Source organism: Mesoplodon bidens (genome assembly GCF_964165515.1).
Source record: "Mesoplodon bidens genome assembly, chromosome: 4".
NCBI lineage: Eukaryota > Metazoa > Chordata > Mammalia > Artiodactyla > Ziphiidae > Mesoplodon > Mesoplodon bidens.
In genome coordinates, this window is record NC_138160.1 from 36,628,041 (window position 1) to 36,646,687 (window position 18,647).

The 18,647-nt window shown below is 37.4% G+C and overlaps 1 protein-coding gene across 1 annotated transcript in view; it reads left to right on the plus strand.

Annotated features, from left to right (window-relative positions):
- Positions 1–379: 379 nt before the first annotated feature.
- Positions 380–18,647, plus strand: part of CCDC152 (coiled-coil domain containing 152) — a 35,905-nt gene continuing 17,637 nt past the window's right edge. Inside the window, exons 1-4 of the mRNA XM_081233219.1 lie at positions 380–400; positions 3,960–4,053; positions 6,261–6,366; positions 12,889–12,957. Of these exons, the coding sequence (XP_081089345.1) occupies positions 3,967–4,053; positions 6,261–6,366; positions 12,889–12,957 (262 nt within the window). The 5' untranslated portion in view covers positions 380–400; positions 3,960–3,966. The remainder of the gene's footprint in view (positions 401–3,959; positions 4,054–6,260; positions 6,367–12,888; positions 12,958–18,647) is intronic.

Here is an 18,647-nt window from a genome sequence, read left to right on the forward strand (position 1 = left end):
TCTCCATCACCTAGCATCGTGCCTGGTACTTTATAAGCCTACTTTATGTTGCTAGAATAAATATGGATTATTATTTATTCAATAGTGCTGACTCATAAATCAAAACTTAACCCAATGTGATTTATTCTTTGCTCAGGAAATAATTATTGATCTGACAGTCACTAAGTGTTGAATCACATTCTAGAAACTACATGAAAATACCTAAGAAGACCAAGGAATTAAGGCTGAAGGAGGTAAGGCTGGAGGAGCGGCCCTAGGGCAGAGCACAGGTGGGACCAGGAGAAGGGCGGGCCCATTGTTGGGGGAACCCGCTTCCCGGGGAAGGGACCGCAGTCAGGGGCGGACCAGCACCAGGAGGAAGCCGCGGGGTGGAGCCTGAGGGAACTGTGGGAGACAGCAGGTACGCTCCAGACCTTTCGTGGGAGGGTTCGGAATTCCCTTTTCCGTGAATATTCTTTATTTAACACCTCCTCACAGCCTCCTGGGTCAGAACAGAGTTCTGACCCAGCCATTTCTCCCACGCCTGAGGCTGCTGGTCCTGATATAGAGTTGGACTCCTAAGCACAGCAGGATGCGAGTGGAGGAAACTGAAATCCCCGGGCCTCACGACTGAATTCATGCAGGGTGGCAAGGAGCGGGGGTGGGGAGATAACGCAAGCCTGTCGTTGGGCTGCTGCGGGCCGGCCTGAGCAGGGTAGGGGCTAGGGCAAGGCGGCGACACAGGAGAAGGGCACGGAAGGAAATGGGGCTGCCACCCACTGTGCGGATGGTTGAATCTGGGGCTGTGGAGGTCACAAGTCAGTCCCTTGCTTCTCACCAAGAATTTGACGATCCCTGAATCACCAGCTTGTCACCTAGTTCACTGGGCAAGAAGACCATACAGGCTGAAAAGATCTTGACCTTGTCCTTCGTACATCGGAGGAGGGGCAATGAAGACACTTAGAAACAATCAGATGGCTTGGCCAGTGTGACAAAAGGAATAGCATGTGATAACAGCCAGTGGAATGTTAGTGATGATTTTATAAGGATGGTTTTATAATATTAGTGATGGTTTAAAAACACCTCAAGGGTCTCATTAGCGGGGAGGAGTTGGGAGAAAATCAAGCTCAAATTAAAATGAGTTTAGTTCAGGAGCCGCGTTCTGAGACAAAACCCTAGTAAAACCCTTTTCATTTAAAATGTTAGGAACTACAGGACTTCCCTGGTGGCGCAGTGGTTAAGAATCCGCCTGCTAATGCAGGGGACACTGATTCGAGCCCTGTTCCGGGAAGATCCCACATGCAGCGGAGCAATTAAGCCCGTACGTCACAACTACTGAAGCCTGTGTGCCTAGAGCCCCAGCTGCGCAAGGGAAGCCCCCGCTCGCCGCAGGTGTGCAACAAAGACCCAACACAGCCAAAAATAAATAATTTAAATAAATTTAAAAATGATAATAATAGTACAATGTTAGGAACTGCACAGAGAGCGGCTAGGCCCGTGAGCCATGGCCGCTGAGCCTGCGCATCCGGAGCCTATGCTCCGCAACGGGAGAGGCCACAGCAGTGAGAGGCCCACGTACCGCAAAAAAAAAAAAAAAAAAAAAAAAAAGTCTACAAGTAACAAATGCTGAAGAGGATGTGGAGAAAAGGGAACGCTCCTACACTGTTGGAGGGGATGTAAGTTGGTGCAGCCACTATGGAAAACAGTGTGGAGGTTCCTCAGAAAACTAAAAACAGAATTACCATATGATCCAGCAATCCCACTCCTGGGCATATACCTAGACAAAACTATAATTCAAAAAGACACAGGCACCCCTATGTTCATTGCAGCACTATTTACAATAGCCAAAACATGGAAACAACCTAAATGTCCATCAACAGATGAATGGATAAAGAAGATGTGGAACATATATGCAATGGAATACTACTCAGCCATACAAAAGAACCAAATAATGCCATTTGCAGCAACATGGATGCAACTAGAGATTATCATACTAAGTGAAGGAAGTCAGAAAGAGAAAGATAAATACTATATGATATCACTTGTATGTGGAATCTAAAATATAGCATAAATGAACCTATCTAGAAAACAAAAACAGACTCACAGACATAGAGAACAGATTTGTGGTTGCCAAGGACAGTGTCGATGGGGGGTAAAATAAAATAAAATAAAATGTTAAGAACTAAAAAAAAAAAGTTGAGAGAGAGGATTTTGCATCATTAACTACTTCAGATTATCCTATAGATCAAAACAGTATACAGTTCAAAAAGTATATCAAATCATAATGATTTCTAAACTTTACCCCAAAAGGAATTTTACTGCATTTATCATGGGTTGCTATTACAGTTAGTCTCCTGTCTTAAGGATCAAGTTTTAACTATTGAAGAGTTTTACTAGTATATGTGATACAGAGGATAATAATTCAATAAACTGAAAATACACAGCTAAAATTCAGATTGAAAACCACTAATAGTTGTTAATGCAATATAAAAAGAGGAAGGAAATTGGATTTCTTTATGAAGTAACAAATTGTCAAGCAATATCTATGTTTTGGTGTACCTCATTTTAAACACTATATCCCCAAAATTACTTTGAGTAATTACTTTAGGGATTTTACTTACCTTTACTTTGGACTACTTGTCACTGCCACTTTCACACACCAGGCATTGGCACATGCCCTTTCCTCAGTCTAGATTACCTAAATTTCAAATTTGTATTTTCTCCTTCCTCTTTGCTAGAGAAAAGTCTAAAGACAAGTATTTCATACTTTTACATTATATTAATCCTGATTCTTCTAGACACTCTCCCACCCTCAAATGTAAATGCTTACTGTTTTTCAAAAGTCAATTTCTCCATCCTAACTAAATGAGTTTACCTCTGGAATTCTGCAGAATTTCTTGTGATTGGTTCCATAGAACTAAAACTGAAACTCATTCTTCACTTCAACAGTTAGTTGGCTATACCCCAAAGTATTCTTATACAAAATAAGAGAATAGAAATACTTAGCAATTGCTTTGAGCATATTAATTTCCTTATGTCCTTTATTTACCAAACAGGTTACCATACAAAATATGAAAAATATTCAATAATTGTATTGTCTACTCAGGCTGCTATAACAAAATACTATAGGCTGAGTGGCTTAAACAAGAGAAATTTATTTTCTCATAGTTCTGGAAGCTGGGAAGTCCAAAATTAAGGTGCCAGCAGGCTTGATATCTCACGAGGGCTCTCTCCTTGGGTTTCAGACAACCACCATCTCACTGTGTGCCTACAAGACCTATCCTCAGTGTGAACATGTGGAGAAAGAACAAGAGCACTCTCTCTCTTCCTCTTCTTATAAGGCCACTGTCCTATTAGATTAGGGCCCCACCTTTATGACTTCATTCCTTAATTATCCTTAATTAATCTTAATTATCTCCTAAAGATTCTATCTCCAAATACAGTCACACTGGAGTTTAGAGCATCAGCATAAGAATTTGGAGGCGACACAGTTCAATTCCTAGCAACAGGCAGACTACCAAGAAATGCAGCAAAAAATATTTGTGGCATGATAATTAAATATTATAAACATCTTAAATTGAGAATACCTATATTTAAAAGTCATGCATCAGATTTAGTAATGCATCAGATTTTAAGTACAGCCATACTGATGGCAAAGAGATGAGTGTTGAACAGTGGCACAATTTGATTTTTGTGTAATAGGGACAAATAATTTCTACATATGCACATATCATTGCACTAATTTTAGATTGGTTTAGAGAAAACTTGGCTGGTGTGGGTGTGGAGAGGAGTGAAGAAGCCTTAATTCATTTGACCATGGTTAATACTGGGGGTATAATAAAAATTCTCTGAGTGCAATGGAGCTCAAGTAGGTACTCCATGAGTGGAGTACAGAAACTTTAGTATTTGAGCTATTACCACTATTATATGCTTTGTGTATTGTTTGTTTGTTTGTTTTAACACTATCTACTCTTCATTAGTTTAGATATGAATCAAAGCAGTGAAGGATGTATGAAAAAGATTAGCAATGTGAATATTGACAAACTTATAAATGACTTCTCACAGATAGAAAAGGTACGTAATGATATCAAACAGTTGTTGAATATAAGGAAAAGTGGAACAGATTTTGCCAATGGAGGGAGTTGGGAAGAAAAAATATGTACAAAAAAATAAGCAAGGTAAAAATAATGGAAATGCATTTTGCTAAGCCCCTCTCTCTCATTTTTAAAATCTGTATTTAAAACATGTGGTTTTGGCTCGTTTATACTAATACATCAAAATGTTTTGGGGGCAAGGGAATGAATAATTGATACACTTTTGCTAAACTTAAAGGGGAAATACATGTGTAAGTATCCAGGATGTCCATAAATTCGAGAATGGTTTAGTAAGAATTGAAGTAGACTCAATCCTCAATCTCTTGCCATTATGACTAACTCTTAATTTTTTAGTCTTTCCTATTTTATTTGTTCCCTTTTTCTTCTCTTTTGCCTAAAAGCAGACTTGTTTAAAGTCTCCCTCCCCAACTCTGGACAAATTACATGGTAGACCACACCCACAAGTATATATTAGGGTTTTTCTTTCCTCCTCTGTCTGGGAGAAGAGTAGGAATAGCTGTTGAGAAATGTAGATGGATAAATTAAAGACTTGGGAGGTGGATTTGTGAAACAGGAATAGGAGCGGGAATAATACCTACTTCTATTTTCTCTCCTTTTCTTATCATCCTTCTCTATTCCTTCTTTTCCTCTGTACAATGTAGTATTGCCATAATGAAAGAATTTTCGTGACGATGGGTATTTTGAGATAACATGAGCTTTTTTTTTCAACGATGAACTTTGGTTTTCTTAACCAAGTGATTCTGACCAAAGTAAAAGAGAAAGAGAAGGAAATAAGCACTTTGGTGGGAGAGGAATTTGTACAAAGTATTTGAAGATTAATTTGGAATTAGCTCTTATATTCTTAGACATTTTAAATAAGAAATATTGTTCATTTTTTGATGTTATAATGGTATTGTGATTGTATTTTTGAGTCATCTCTTAGAGATGCATATAAATGATAATATTTATGGATGGAATAATATAATGTCAAGGAGTTGCTTTGAGATAAATTCAAAAGTGGTGAGACTAGGGATTGGGTAGAGGTATAGATGATACAGGACAGGTCATGAATTGATGATTTTTGAAGGTGCTTGAAGGATACATGGCAGCTATTACACTATTCACAAAGATATCAAAGAGATATGTTCAAGAATATTTATTCATTGTCTATAATAGCAAAATAGTGGGAACAGCACAAGGTTTCCTCAATAGGGAACTATTTAAATAAATTATATTCATAAATGAAACAATGCAGCTGTTAAAAAGAATGAGGTAGACCTTTATGTGCTTATGTGACATCATCTCCAAGAAAATAGTACTAAGTGGAACATCCAAGGTACAGAACAGAGTAAATATGACCCTTTCCGGGCTTCCCTGGTGGCGCAGTGGTTGAGAGTCCGCCTGCCGATGCAGGGGACGCGGGTTCGTGCCCCGATTCGGGAAGATCCCACATGCCGCGGAGCGGCTGGGCCCATGAGCCATGGCCGCTGGGCCTGCGTGTCCGGAGCCTGTGCTCCGCAACGGGAGAGGCCACAACAGTGAGAGGCCCGCGTACCGCAAAAAAAAAAAAAAAAAAAAAAAAAAAAAAAAAAATATGACCCTTTCCTATAGTTGTATAGTCATAAAACATTTTGGAAATATTTATAAGGAATTGTTAATCGAAGGACTGGAGGTTGAATAGTTGGAAAGAAGGAGGTTCAAATTAGATCATATTTTTACTTTTTATAACTTTTCATAGGTGTCCATCTGTTTTAACTTTTTACCATGTTACTCTTTAAACTAAAGATAAATTAGAAAGTTGGCTTATTTTAAAATATATGCCAGGGCTTCCCTGGTGGCGCAGTGGTTGAGAGTCTGCCTGCCAATGCAGGGGACACGGGTTCATGACCTGGTCCGGGAAGATCCCATATGCCGCGGAGCGGCTGGGCCCGTGAGCCATGGCCGCTGAGCCTGAGCGTCCGGAGCCTGTGCTCTGCAACGGGAGAGGCCACAACAGTGAGAGGCCCGCGTACCACACAAAAAAAAACAAACAAAAAATATATATATATATATGCCAGGCTTAATTATTAGACTCTCAGGTATTAAATGGTTTGTATTTTCATTAGTCTTCATATCCTTAGGTAAAAAAAAAAAAATCAAAATAGCAGCATTGATTTAGTGATAATATGTATTCTGTTTCTTCTATAGAGGATGATAGAAAACAGTGGAAAGAACAATATACTGGATATGCAGTTGGAAAAAGCTAACTCTTTATTGAAAGTAATGCAAACAAAGGAGGTTGCAATTAAAGAAGGTTAGTTTTTTGCTGCCTACAGAAATAGTAATTCTAATGAGTGTGCTTTTTGCTGTAACAGTGATTTTACATTTGTAAAATATTTTAAATTCACATAGAACTTTCCAGACTATCATTTCATTTTATCCTTAATATAAACCTGAAAGACAGATAGGACTGGTATTACTATTCCACCTCGGTAATGAAGAAATATGAACAAAAGAAGGTAATCTGTCTGAGTCCAGTCAGCTAAGAAATGTCGAATCCAGCGACTTCCCTGGATCTGGCGGTCCAGTGGTTAAGACTTCACCTTCCAACACAGGGGATGCAGGTTCAATCCCCGGTCGGGGAGCTAAGATCCCACATGCCTCGCAGCCAAAAAACCAAAAATATAAAACAGAAGCAATATTGTAACAAATTCAATAGACTTTTTAAAAAATGGTCTACATCAAAAAAATCTTAAAAAAAAAAAAGAAATGGCAAATCCAAGGCTCAGTCCAGGCCTTCAAACACATGGAAAAAGTACAGTTGAATCCCTGCCTTATAATTACACCAGAAGAAATGTCAGATGGGTCAAAAATTTTAGTGTTAAAAATGGGCTGTCCTAGTCTGAAGCTCTCCCCTTGCTTCTTGGACATCCACGCCATGCACTCAGCTCAGCTCCCAGCAGCCGCCATCCCCACTGCCTCTCCTTGCTCTACACCTTCTCTGTGCACCTGTTAGCCCTCAGGGAGCCTGGGAGCCTGGGCACCCAGCCTGGCACGGTGCTACTCATTGAGAAAGCGGCATTGCTCTGTGGCACAAAGGTCTGAGACTGCACTCAGATGAACCAGCTGCAGTGGCAACTTTGCCCCAGGCCTGGTAGTGCTGGGCTTTCCATGCAACCAGTTCCAGGCATCAGGAGAACCCCAAGTACCAAGAGAGCCTGAATTCCCTCAAGCCCATCAGAGATGGTCACGCTTTTCCAGAAGTGTGTGATGAATGGCACGCAGATGCACCTGCTCTGCACCTTCCTGTGGAAGGCCTTGCCCTAGCCCACGACAACCGCTATTTTCAACAGATTCCAAGCTCATCACCTGGGCTCTGTGTGCTGCAATGATGTTGCCTGGAAGTTAGAGAAGTTCCCCAAAGGTGCGTCTGTGCCCAGCATGGAAGCTCTGCTGTCCCAGGCTGTCCCCTCCTACCTCTGCTGCTTGCCAGTCACAGTGCTGCCCTCTGTGGGGGTCTCATCCATAAGGTATTTCCTCTACACCTGAGTGCAGAAGCCACCTGATAACCAGCAAGATCCCCCTAGACAGATGCTAGTCCTGTCCATCCCAGCCTTCCCTTTGCCAGACCGAGGGTCCTTACTAATAAAGAGTTGGGCATCAGAAAAAGAAAAAAAGAAGAAGAAGCTGTATACATATAATTCCTCACTACGTCAACTGAGAGGGCATAAAATCAGTAGGAACAAACGAACCTAGCACCAAGATCTTGGTTTCTAATACCGTCTTATAATAAAAGGAACCAGGGCTCCTTGAAGAAATGGTTGATTCTAAGACTGGCACAAGAAATATATAAGATGAGCCCAAAGCATCTTGTAGTACCAGAAAATAAGAAAATGCTCAAAAAAGAAAAAAAACTCCACAATGATAGGGGTATGTTAAAGGGATAAAGAACCCAAGCGAAAAAGTTCTCAATGACCAAAGCTGGAACAATTTGAGCAACAAAATAGATAAAGTAGTATTGGATTATAACCCAAAGTATATAATAAATATCCATGAGTACATACTGGTAAAAATAAATGATTAAATAAATAAATAAATGGGGGTGAAGAGATAAATCTCTGCAGAATTCCAAATAACTTATGTAAGTGACTTGGCCTCAAGGAAGTATATCATAACACCCCACTCATCAGGTGTGGGCTGTGTATAGTGACTTTCTTCACTATAGGGAAACATAATGGAAAAGGAGGCGGTGGAGAGTAACTATATAGTGGAAAAATCTGACATACACGACCTAAGGCAAGTAATCAAGGTCAACTTGGTGTAATATTGATAGTATGTACCTTTGCTATGATGTGATGAAAATGGCACTTTACCTCTATGTTCTTCCCCCCCCATAACCTCATCTAATCATGAGATAAGCATCAGACAGATTCACATAGAGGAACAAGCTACAAAATACCTGGCCAGTACTGTGCAAAACTGTTAAGGTCATCAAAAACAAGAAAACTCTGAGAAACTATCACAGCAAAGAGGACCCAAGGAAGACATGACATCTAAATGTAATGTAGTATTGTGGATGGAATCGTAGAACAGAAAAAGGACATTAGGTGAAAATTAAGAAAATCAGAATAAAGCATAGATTTTAGTTAATAATAGTATATCAACATTGGTTCATTAATTATAGCAAACATACTGTACTAAAGTAAGATGTTAATAATAGGGGAAACCAGGTATAGAATATTTGGCAACTCTCTGTAATATCTTCCCAATTTTTCTGTACATCTAAAACTGTTCTAAAAAATAAAGTTAATTAAAGGTCAAAAAAGGAAGCCACACACACACAAAAAAAACTGGAAGAGAATATAGGGGGGTTTGTTTTTAAGAACTGAGAAAGCCTTTCCAAGAGTGACGTCTATCAGTGGATATCTGGTTAAATAAATTATGGTATGTTTATTTAATGAAATACTATGTAACTGATAAAAAATGAAGTACCTTTATATGATATAACATAAACTCCCACATATAGTAAATGAAAACAACAATGTACACAACAGTATATTATAATTTTTATAAAAATATATCTTAATGCACACACAAACACCCTCTCCCCTACATATTTGTATATCTCTGGAAAGATAAACAATGTCCCAGTAAGAGTGCTTGCTTTGAGGGGAGGGAAACTGGTTAGTTTTGGGGCAGAGATTGGCGAGATAGTCACTTTTCACTAAACTTGTGTTTCATGTGTATGTATTACTTGAAAAACATAATCAAATACTTCTTTAAAATCCAGTTATACTTATTCTAAATCTAATGGCCTTTTTGCTGAATAATATGCAGTAGAAGTGAAAGAACAAGTGAGAATGATATCTTAGAAAGCAAAATGTGTACTAATTCACTTAGAGAGGAAGAACAAACTACATATAATGATTGGACTTGTTCAACAATAAAGAATGATATCTTGATATTTTATTTTCTTCACTTGATACCAGATAAACAATGTCTTTGCCAGCTCAAGATGGTATAATATTGATATTGAGGATCATATACTATTAAAAAAAAACCTTTTCATACATAATTGTATTTAATATTTACAACTGCTTTATGAAATAGATATTAATGCCCAAATTGCTTGTTAATGATAGAGCCTAAATGTGACCTCAAAATAATTACTGATTTACTAAATTATACAGTATGAGCAGTAGCTTAATATTCTGAGCTCTAGTTTTTAAGAATTGGATAGGATAGAATACTTCAAATTACACTGTAAAGTCCAACAGAAATGATAATGCAGGTAAAGATTTGCAAAGAGAATTAAAAGCTATTATTCTAAAATAATGAATGGTGTTCTATTGATACCTTTTGAAGAATTCCTTATTGAGCCAGTTTCCTTTGTTTTTCTTTTTAAAAAAAAAGTGTGTTGAGAGAGCCACCTTGTGTTCTAAATTTGAAAATACACATTTTGGGAACATTGAGTATACTTTCAGTTTCAGGGCTCTGTTTTCAATTTGCTGATTACTGAGGTACCATATTTCATAAATGCTGGATTCATGCTTTTAAAGGCACAAAGACAAGTGATGGCAGGATCTATGCCTCCATTTTTAATTGTAGCAGCTAATACAGTACGATACATGAAGCAGGTAATGTCAGTTGTCACTTAACCATCATTCTATTACTGGGAAACTGCAAGAGAAAAAAAATGGATGATGGTGGGAACTTTGTCTGAGTTGGTTGTGGGGAAAGTAGAGGGGGAATGGGGAGGAGTAGAACCTTATACTTGCATAAAGATTTTAACTTCTACAAAATACTTTCATTTCTATTAGTGTAGTTGAAAAAGTACATGGAGACTGAGTGCAGGACCTCTAACTGAAAGGTGAAGTTTTGAATTCTCCCCTCACAGTACTGGTTCTTTCACTTAGTTAATAAATACAAAAACTATTGAACACCTATGAAATAGTTACCACTTTAGAAGCAAGGAATATCAAAATAAATATCCTTACCTGAAAGAGTTCACTATTTAGTGGGAGAAACCACAAATAACTAAAATGTAATGTGAACAATGGAGAAAAGCAATATATACAAATTGTTATGGGACACAGAGGAGAGAAATAGTAACAACAACAACAATGTTGAATATTTGTGAGTGAATTTAGAAAGTATATTTTTTCATTTGTTTGTCAGAACAGTCTAATATATGAGAATAGTAGCTTACCCAGAGTGTCATAGCTACAAAGTAAAGAAAACTCTAATCTGGTTCCTCTGATTCCAAATTTCATGGTTTCATCAGCATATCCTACAATTCCTGAGGAAGTACTGAATTAAGAGCACAGGATTTGAAATGCGAAAAACCTATGTTCAAAGCTAGACCTTCCATATACTGTGGAATCTTTGTTAAGTAACCAGACCTCTATGGGTGACTTCCTCCCTTTGCAAAATCACAATAATTATACCAACTTCTCAGTATCAGATGGAATACTGATTATGATGTTTATAATGTACTTAGTGTAATGCCTGGCAGGGTAAACATTCAATAATAGTACTTTATTATACCTAGACAATTTTTATTGTTAGACACAAATGTGGTATTTAATATTTAACCATCAAAACAGATACCCAACTAAAATGGAAACTAGTCAGTGTATCACACTAATGCATAGTGCCTGAATATTGGCCGTGGGCCTCTAAAACAAAAAGAAAGGGCTTAAGGTTCAATATTTATTAGCTGTTAAGCCAAACACATAAGAATGAAATTGCCCTAATCTTTCTCTTTAAAAATATTGTTATTCTTGGGCTTCCCTGGTGGCGCAGTGGTTGAGAGTCCGCCTGCCGATGCAGGGGATGCGGGTTCGTGCCCCAGTCCGGGAAGATCCCACATGCCACGGAGCGGCTGGGCCCGTGAGCCATGGCCGCTGAGCCTGCGCGTCCGGAGCCTGTGCTCCGCAACGGGAGAGGCCACAACAGTGAGAGGCCCGCGTACCGCAAAAAATAAATAAATAAATAAATAAAAGAAAAATATTGTTATTCTTTATGAAGTTTTCATCATTATATATTTAGCTAGTATAATTATAAACTTAAACTAGTACAACCTGGGTTTCTCAAATTTATAGTAAAAATGTGATAGCAATAACTATCACAGAGTCTGTCTCTGGCTCTGTTCTTGGCCTCTTTCCAGGGCCTCCCACCTACTCAAATTACTCTGAAGAAGTGGTCTTGCGCTGGTCTTCTTGGTGGTAGTAAAGTAGTTAGAATCATTGACTTTGGTGCTGGACTGCTGGAGTTCATGTTGTAGTTCTACCATCTACTATTTATAACTTTAGATAATTTGCTAAACTTCTGCATATCAATTTCCTCATATGTAAAATGAGGCAAATACTAGGACCAATGTCATAGGGTTAAGAGGGTTAAATGATTTAATATTTGCAAAGCACTTTGAATATCAATACAATATTATTTTCACACCACAGTTTCTCCACTTATTCCTTTCTTACTATGATATTGCCTGTCAATCAATCAATCACTTAACAAATATTTATGGACAGACTATAATGGACCACAACTGTTCTAAGTACTAGGGAGAAATAGTAAACAAAAAAGAAAATAGTCCCTGCTATCCTGGAGCTTACAGCCAAGTGGACTGATTTAAGTTACAGAAGTTTCCACCACTGTTGCTATCATCAGCTGTTGCTGGTGATAACCAAGGGTATACTGAAAGCTTATATGCACATGTCAGGGCACTAATGCTTGCAAAGGAGGTTCCATCTCCCATTATGCAAGAAGACATTGGCACCAAAGTTGCTGATGCCTTATAACTCAGCACATTAAGTTTTTACTCCTTTTATTGCTACTCCGTTGCTCTAGGACTCAGGCAAAGAGGACAGGTTAGAGGACAGTGAGGAAGAAAAGCATTATCTTCTCCCAAATGACACCTTCTCATCAGCTCTATTTTTGAACAGAACTTAATGTTCCTTGACTCTCTTTCCTTAGAATGTTCCTTTATGGAAAATTCACTTGGATACACAGCTCATAGTTCTCCAGACATGTCCAAATGTGCCTTACTTCTAGGGCAGATGTTGCTAAGTCACATGGTGGGGAATCCCTACATACTGGGTTTATCGTGCCTTAGAAAACTCATTACTAAATCCTGGAGTGCATTTGACTTAAAGAGTTCTTAAAGAGTGATTAAAAAGTATTTATTATATAATTTATTTTGAGATATATGGTTGCTTTATTAGGTCTTATAATTATCAATTAAATATTATTTTAAGTATCTCAACTTTGAGATAATAATTCCAAAATGAAAGCAAATAATATTCAAATAAATTTATCTTTTATGTTTTAGAATGTGCTACTCTTCATAATATGATAAAAGGGCTACAACAGACCATTGAATATCAACATAATTTGAAAGGTAAGTTAGAAAAAAAAGTAAAATCTAAAAAAATATGATATATTTAGGCATCTTTAAGAATAGAGAGTTTTCATAAACAAAATGAAAAGACAACCCTCAGAATGGGAGGAAATATTTGCAAATGAAGCAACTGACAAAGGATTAATCTCCAAAATTTACAAGCAGCTCGTGCAGCTCAATATCAAAAAAACAAACAAACCAATCCAAAAATGGGCAGAAGACCTAAATAGACATTTCTCCAAAGAAGATATACAGATTGTCAACAAACACATGAAAGGATGCTCAACATCAGTAATCATTAGAGAAATGTAAATCAAAACTACAATGAGGTATCACCTCACACCAGTCAGAATGGCCATCATCAAAAAATCTAGAAACAATAAATGCTGGAGAGGGTGTGGAGAAAAGGGAACACTCTTGCACTGTTGGTGGGAATGTACATTGATACAGCCACTATGGAGAACAGTATGGAGCTTCCTCAAAAAACTAAAAACAGAACTACCATATGACCCAGCAATCCCACTACTGGGCATATACCCTGAGAAAACCATAATTCAAAAAGAGACATGTACCAAAATGTTCATTGTAGCTCTATTTACAATTGCCAGGACATGGAAGCAATCTAAGTGTCCATCATCGGATGAATGGATAAAGAAGATGTGGCACATATATACAATGGAATATTACTCAGACATAAAAAGAAACAAAATTGAGTTATTTGTAGTGGGGCGATGGACCTAGAGTCTGTCATACAGAGTGAAGTAAGTCAGAAAGAGAAAAACAAATACCATATGCTAACACATACATGTGGAATCTAAGAAGAAATAATGTCATGAAGAACCTAGGGGTAAGACAGGAATAAAGACACAGACCTACTAGAGAATGGACTTGAGGATATGGGGAGGGGGAAAGGTAAGCTGTGACAAAGTGAGAGAGTGGCATGGACATATATACACTACCAAACGTAAAATAGATAGCTAGTGGGAAGCAGCCGCATGGCACAGGGAGATGAGCTCGGTGCTTTGTGACCACCTAGAGGGGTGGGATAGGGAGGGTGGGAGGGAGACACAAGAGGGAGGAGATATGGGGATATATGTATATGTATAGCTGATTCACTTTGTTATGAAGCAGAAACTAACACACCATTGTGAAGCAATTATACTCCAATAAAGATGTTAAAAAAAAAAAGAAAATAGAGAGTTATTACATCTCTGACCGTAAATTTCTCTTAATCTGGTCTAGTTAAGTTCATCATCTAAGGGCAGCACTCCTTACTACTTAATAATACTTCCTAAATTATTGTGAAATAAGAAATATCATGCTGAACAGAACAATTCAGTCATACCATGACAAGGACATCAGGGTTTTATAATTGATTATAATAATTCTATTACTTTTGAAAGGTTAGATGTATATTTATTCTCAGTAGTATTCTTGGTCTAATAACCCTGTGTTCAGTTTTGAAGGATGGGTATTACTAGTAATCACATGATGAGTATTCTATTCAAACTTCAGTGATAGTTTAGTTTACATTTTAATTTTTGTCATAAACTAAGGCTATGTTTGTGTAAATGAAGCCAACACATTCAGCTTATCTTATTTTTGTTAGTCATGCTAACCCAATCAATAGGCCTACCATTTACAAAATGAAGCAACCTAGTGTTTTGTCCTGTTCTGATTTAGCTACAATGCAGTGTTAGTGAGATTTTCCTCTTCTATATTGGAGTTTAGACTAAATTGCCTCCAACGTCCCTTCCAACATAAAACTCACATCAAACAGGAGTTTTTCATCTTAGTCCTCTGCTTTTATCACAGAGAAACAACTTTACATATGTAGGTGAGATACAGTGGTGATCTTATATGCTATTTATTTGATTTGACGTGTTATTCCTTATAGTCTTTATAATATTCTAATTGAGATGTATCTTTTCTTAAGAATTATTATTAGTTCTTACTTTTTCCCCATTGCTTTCCCTTAAAATATTTCCTCAAGTGTTGATGAAACAAATATAGAAATTGTATAAGAAGACTTCCCACTTACATTGTCAAACAGCATCTGCAGTACATAAAGGACTCATTTCCATATTAATACATCACTAAAGCTGTTCTGGAGATCAAGAAGGGTGATAGATAGGGGACCATACCATCTCCACTATCTTTTCTTTTGGTTAATTCCTGCAGACGTCTGATCACCATTTGTCCATTAGATTTTCACTTCACTTGGTTCTAGCATTCGGCTCATTTTTTCCCAGCATTTGATCCCCATCCCACACCTGGTTTGGGCTTTTATTTGCCCATCTCAATGCTGATGGCTCAGAACAACTTTTCCCTTCTCTGACTAAATACAACGCCTACCTGCACTTTTTAAAAACTGTGTATGTTCAAAATCCTTTACAGGGTTCAAATGGTATTTAACGCTTTCCAGTATTTTGTTCAAATAAAACATCTACCAGAAATTAATGTTAAATACTTTGAAGTCCCAGAAAGTCAATTATAATTCAATAATGAATATGTTAAATGTCATTTCTTTGTAAGAGGAAATCAAATATCAACCAACGGTCAAGAGCACCATCTTTTCACAGATATGGTAGTACAAATTTTTTAATAACCCATTTCTGAAAATAGATATCCTATGGTGTCTCTCAGGAAGAAACAGCGATTCATTGATTTCATTTTTCCAGTGTTTCTACAGGCCTTGGTTTGGGCAAAGTGATAGATGTGAACTACCTGTCTTTCTTCTCTTTCATCCATTTGATTGTCAAGATGTATGGTTAATTTGCTTACCTAGGCTACAGTGGTTACAAATGTCTGCCTCCCCCGAAAGTATTTCCTCTTCTTAATAAAAACGTGATTTTTTTTTCTGACATCCATTCTTCATCCACACAGTCATATGCCTCAGTGGAAGCTAATTACACCCCAACTCCAACAGAGGGCTTCTGGAGTAATTTTCCTCTCTTCCAAAAAAATGTTTTCTTCTAGTTGTTGATAAGTCTGCATATAATGCCTGAAATTGTTGCAGACTCTTTGCTTTCAGCTTGAAAATTATGACAGCTTGAGGATAGCAGGAAGAAAAGACTAAAAAGACATGGTTTCTTGACAGCATTATTGAACTAGTGAATCAATTACCCTCTAGGCTTAAGAGTTTCTTCTACCACTGTAAGAGAAATGATACCTCCCTTTACTCTCATCCATCAATCTTTTCAGTAGGGGCTTATGGGCTGTGTAAAAGATGATCCATTGAGATGCAGAAAGAAAACAATGAAATTCCTATTTACATTTATTTTTATCTAAAAGTCAAGGCAAATAATTTGATGAAAATTTAATAGTGGAATGTTATTCCTTACTCTTTCTGTTATGTCAGTTATGCATCATTTATAATGCACAAGATTCCTCTTCTCCCAAGGAGAGTGGGAGTTCTAAAACTAAACAGTTGCATCTTTATTTTTTCTTCAGTCTCAGTGTATTGACATGTAGTACGGTTTACATGTACCTGGTTAAGAGGGTTTATATATTATATTAGCTACTTACGATGAAACTAATCCTTTCAAAATAGACAGTAGCTTTAAGAAATAAAACACATTTGACAATAATACTAATAACACAAACACAAGTCAAGAATAAGAAAGTAGCAGAGCTGTTACTTGCTACCCTTGTACAAGTTCATCAGACATATTAAAAAGTTAAAAATTATGAAAATCTATCATACCTGATGAAATGTCAGCCAATGGTGGCCAAGTAACTGCCTTTGGGAGAAAATTAATCTATAGCAAGACTGTTTTCAAATGAATATTTGGAAATGATTCTATCATTAAGTGATTTGGGAGCTGAAAGTGTGTCAACTTTAAGTATTCTCACCTGCATATTAAATTTGGCATAGAAATGCTAAATTCAATAAAAATTTTTCAATGATTCTCAGTGATTTTGAACCCTTTCGTTAAATGTTTGTTTGTTTGTTTTAAAAAATCTTTAGAGAGGCTTATAAAAACAACACCAAAGAAGATGGATTTTGACAAAATTTCAAAAACAATCACTTTTGCATAATTGGTGTTTGGGATTGAAAAATGAATACGTAGGTCCTCCGTATCTGCAGGCCCTGCACATACATTCAACAAACCTAGGTAGAAAATACTTGAAAAAAAATTCAGAAAGTTCCAAAAAAGCAAAACTTGAATTTGCCAAGGGCTAGTAGCTATTTACATAGCATTTACATTGTATTTATAATTATTTACATAGCATTTACATTGTATTAGGCATTATAAGTAATCTAGAGATAAAAAATATACAGAAGGATATGCATAGGTTATATGCAAATATTATGCCATTTTATATAAGAGATTTGAATATCCATGAATTTTGGTACCCACAGGGAGTCCTGGAACCAATCCCCCAAGGATACTCAGGGATGACTGTATTGTGATTTAGTAAGTGCAGCCAGTGATGAGTTTGTTCCATTAAAACCAAGTATCAAAACAATCTGCATATGGCTTCCCTGTTGGCGCAGTGGTTGAGAGTCCGCCTGCCGATGCAGGGGACACGGGTTCGTGCCCCGGTCCGGGAAGATCCCACATGCCGCAGAGCGGCTAGGCCTGTGAGCCATGGCCGCTGAGCCTGCACATCCGGAGCCTGTGCTCCGCAACGGGGAGAGGCCACAACAGTGAGAGGCCCGCGTACCGCAAAAAAAAAAAAAAAAAAAAAATCTGAATAAGAAAACCAGACTTTGAAGAGTTAAATCAACATTGTAAAAACTATTGATGCATTTTCATTTCCATTGTTTCACTAAAATGTAAATAATAATGATTCAATAATTTTAAAGTTTTATAACTACTTTAAATAATATTAGAACAAATTAACATTTTTCCTCTTTAGTTCACCTTTTTTACTATTTTATCTGTTTTAAGAATTATATACAATTAGAAAATAGTGTATATATATATATATACATATATATATATATACACATATATATAAGTTATAAATAACTAAATATGAATTGGGATGTACACGCTCATCTTTTTTTTTATAAATTTATTTATTTGTTTTTGGCTGCATTGGGTCTTCGTTGCTGCATGTGGGCTTTCTCTAGTTGTGGCAAGCGGGGCTACTCTTTGTTGCAGTGCACGAGCTTTTCATTGTGGTGGCTTCTCTTGCTGCAGAGCACAGGCTCTAGGTGAGTGGGCTTCGGTAGTTGTGGCACACGGGCTCAGTAGTTGTGGCTTGCGGGCTCTAGAGCACAGGCTCAGTAGTTGTGGTGCACGGGCTTAGTTGCTCCATGGTATGTGGGATCTTCCTGGACCAGGGCTCGAACCTGTGTCCCCTGCATTGGCAGGCGGATTCTTAACCACTGCACCACCAAGGAAGCCCATGCTCGTTATTTTTATTAAAAGGGCATACAATTATAAGAGTTTGGAGACTATTAGTTTAGAACATTTCATCTGTTTGTCACTACTTTTTAGATTTTGTTATTTATGTTGGCCGGTCTATTCCCTCCTAACATCCTACCAGTTATATATGACATAGTGGCTGGTCCCTCTTATCAAGGTATTAAACCTTTATGGCAATACCATTCGAATTTCATAGCTTAAGGGAAAACGTGAGCCTCTCATTCTCATGAGTGATTGGATGATCATGTTAAATATATTGTCTGAGATGTTCTCATTGTCAAGGACCAAAGAAGCTCTTCCTTTTATTAC